We start from the raw sequence: 2,415 nt of genomic DNA, 5'->3' as shown, positions 1-2,415 counted from the left end.
TTCCTAGACAATAAAAAGAGTATTATATAGACTTGTCTAAAGTCCTTAAAAGGTGGGTTATAGAACAAAATTTTAAAAAGATAGTTTTCCTTCTGATATGTTCTGTTTTTCTGAATGATTCATTGAATGCAGTTTCAGCAAAACTAGGAAGCTCAAATGACTTTAAAGAAATGCTGAAACATCTCAATATGTATGAAATTGTTTTTATAAGTTTCTCTGTATAAATGCCTATTTTTAAAATTAAAAACAGTTCAAGTTTAGAAATGAATGTGAAATCAAGCTTCAGTATATTTACTGAAAATTACAATGGAAAAGATACCTAGGAAATACATATTTGAAGACAGATATGAAGTACTTCAACCATAAATACCTTTAGCTGTGTTTGTGATAATGCTCTTAATCATTACTAGGGGCATCTGTCATTTAAATATAGACTAGGCAATTAAATGGTATTTTGATGAACTTGCAGAATGAAATATAAATCTACATATTAAAACCGATACTTGGAAATCTTTTCAGGTGTTTTTTTAATTATTTTAGCATCTATAATTTATTCCAAGACACAAGTTTAAGTTTTTTAAATAATAGATTATTTTCTTAGATTTGGCAATCTATTATTTTAGTAAACATATAAAGATGTACATACAAAACAGATTCTGTAAGGTTCTTTCCTTAAAGGAGTACAATATAAGCCATGAGTGATGGCATGCATTTGTTCCTGCTACTTGGGAGGAAAAAAAAAAAAACTAGAACCATCTATACTTGGAACTTTGTACCTTGGGACTGTTAAGAGTTATACTGAAACCAAAACATAAATTTAAATCATCTTTATTGACACAATCGTGGAGAGAACAACTATTAAAACAAACAAACAAACAAAAAACCCTGAAAGCTTGATACATTGGAATAGCTGGTACTTAACACAGTTTAGGTTTATAAGGTTTTAAGTTAACAGGAACAAAAATCTTCCACTTAAATAAGCTAATGATTTTGGATGTTATATTTAAACTATAATTTACTAAAGGCATGCCTCTTAGCTAATGTTTTAATTGTATCATATTACATAGGTTCAAGTTCTTTCTTCAAAGACTCATCAGAATAACATGGATTGAAGAGATTTTCGAACATTTGCCATCTCTTGCTGCTGCTGTTTCATGAAAGGAGATATGAAACATGTTTAATTTTTAGTTAAATGTTATAAAAATTTTCAGCAAATAAAACATTTCAGTGCCTCCATTAATTCATATCTTTGCAATATAAAATAGAACTTACAGTTTCCATCATAACTTTTTTTTGCAACATAGCCATTTCTTTTTTAAGTTCACTTTGTGTGCCAATAAATAGATTATCATTATTCTTTTCCACATCTTCCAAACTCTAAAACACAAAAAGGCCAGTTTAGTTATAATCTGTAACTTTTAACCAGAGGCTCTAGATTATAAAATCTTTTTAAAGTAAAAATATTTTCATTATTCAGAAAATTCTCATTATTTATCCCAAAATTCTAAGTAACTCATATAGACCAAATTTCCCACTATAAACAAGTAAATATATCACACATTAATCAAATACAATTAAAGTACAACAGTAACATAATTTCCCAAAACAATAGTTTAATGAACTAGGGTCGAGGTAATAAAAAAGAAAATGGGAAAGGTAGCTAAACAAGATGGGAGAATTGCAAATTTGAGGCTAGTTTGGGCAATGTAGAATCTTGTCTCAAAAGAATAAGAAAATAAAATCTAGAAGGATTACAAGGTCTATATACAATATATACAATTTTTAATTTTTCTAGTAAGTTTCTTAAGACATCTGAACATAATTGTGACTAAAAGTCAGCATGACTTAAATTCACAAAAGGGAATAAAATATCTATAGTATCAAGTTATAAGGAAATAATTTAATATCTAATAATTATATTAGATATTTAAAATTATTACATTTTCATTCACTTAGAGGACAACTCGTGGATACTAGGTTCTCTTCTTCTATCATGTGGGTCCCATAGATTGAACTCTGCCCTAGTATTTTGTTTTTCAAGACAAGGTCTCATAATATAAAGGCAAAGCTCACCTCAAACTTCCTAATCCTGTCTCAGGGTTAGAGGAATGTACCTAACACCTAGCTAAAAAGTTTTTAAAAATTTAGTACTCATTCACCAAATATATGGTATCCTATTGCCTATTATGTAGAAAATACTGTTCTGTGGAGAAACTTAAAAACATATGAATAATTCCTGTTTAGTTAAACAAAAAGTATACTATTTTATTAATTAAAAGGAAACTTAGCCGGGTGTGGTGGTGCATGCCTTTAATTCCAGCACTCGGGAGGCAGAGGCAGGTGGATTTCTGAGTTCGAGGCCAGCCCGGTCTACAGAGTGAGTTCCAGGACAGCCAGGGCTACACAGAGAAACCC

At 29.7% G+C, this 2,415-nt stretch overlaps 2 protein-coding genes across 5 annotated transcripts in view; one reads left to right on the top strand and one right to left on the bottom strand.

Annotated features, from left to right (window-relative positions):
- The window catches only part of Chpt1 (choline phosphotransferase 1), a 30,191-nt gene extending 28,951 nt beyond the window's left edge, over positions 1-1,240 (top strand). For all 3 annotated transcript variants that reach the window (XR_002378902.2, XM_021174026.2, XM_029482493.1), the window contains exon 9: positions 1,068-1,240. Coding sequence is in view for 1 of the 3 variants with exons in the window: in XM_021174026.2 (XP_021029685.1) it covers positions 1,068-1,112 (45 nt within the window). In the remaining 2 variants the exon portion in view is untranslated. The remainder of the gene's footprint in view (positions 1-1,067) is intronic.
- Sycp3 (synaptonemal complex protein 3) overlaps positions 1-2,415 on the bottom strand; it is a 28,548-nt gene that overhangs the window by 14,180 nt on the left and 11,953 nt on the right. Inside the window, exons 8-9 of one of the 2 annotated variants that reach the window (XM_021174027.2) lie at positions 1,273-1,377; positions 1,083-1,147 (exon numbers count right to left, since the gene is read on the bottom strand). In XM_021174027.2, the coding sequence (XP_021029686.1) occupies positions 1,094-1,147; positions 1,273-1,377 (159 nt within the window). In that variant the 3' untranslated portion in view covers positions 1,083-1,093. Of the gene's footprint in view, positions 1-1,082; positions 1,148-1,272; positions 1,378-2,415 lie in introns of those variants that run through there. The other variant, XM_021174028.2, reaches the window with a different exon arrangement.

The sequence above is a fragment of the Mus caroli genome, chromosome 10, assembly GCF_900094665.2.
Source record: "Mus caroli chromosome 10, CAROLI_EIJ_v1.1, whole genome shotgun sequence".
Taxonomy (NCBI): domain Eukaryota; kingdom Metazoa; phylum Chordata; class Mammalia; order Rodentia; family Muridae; genus Mus; species Mus caroli.
This window is presented reverse-complemented; position numbering and strand designations above follow the sequence as displayed.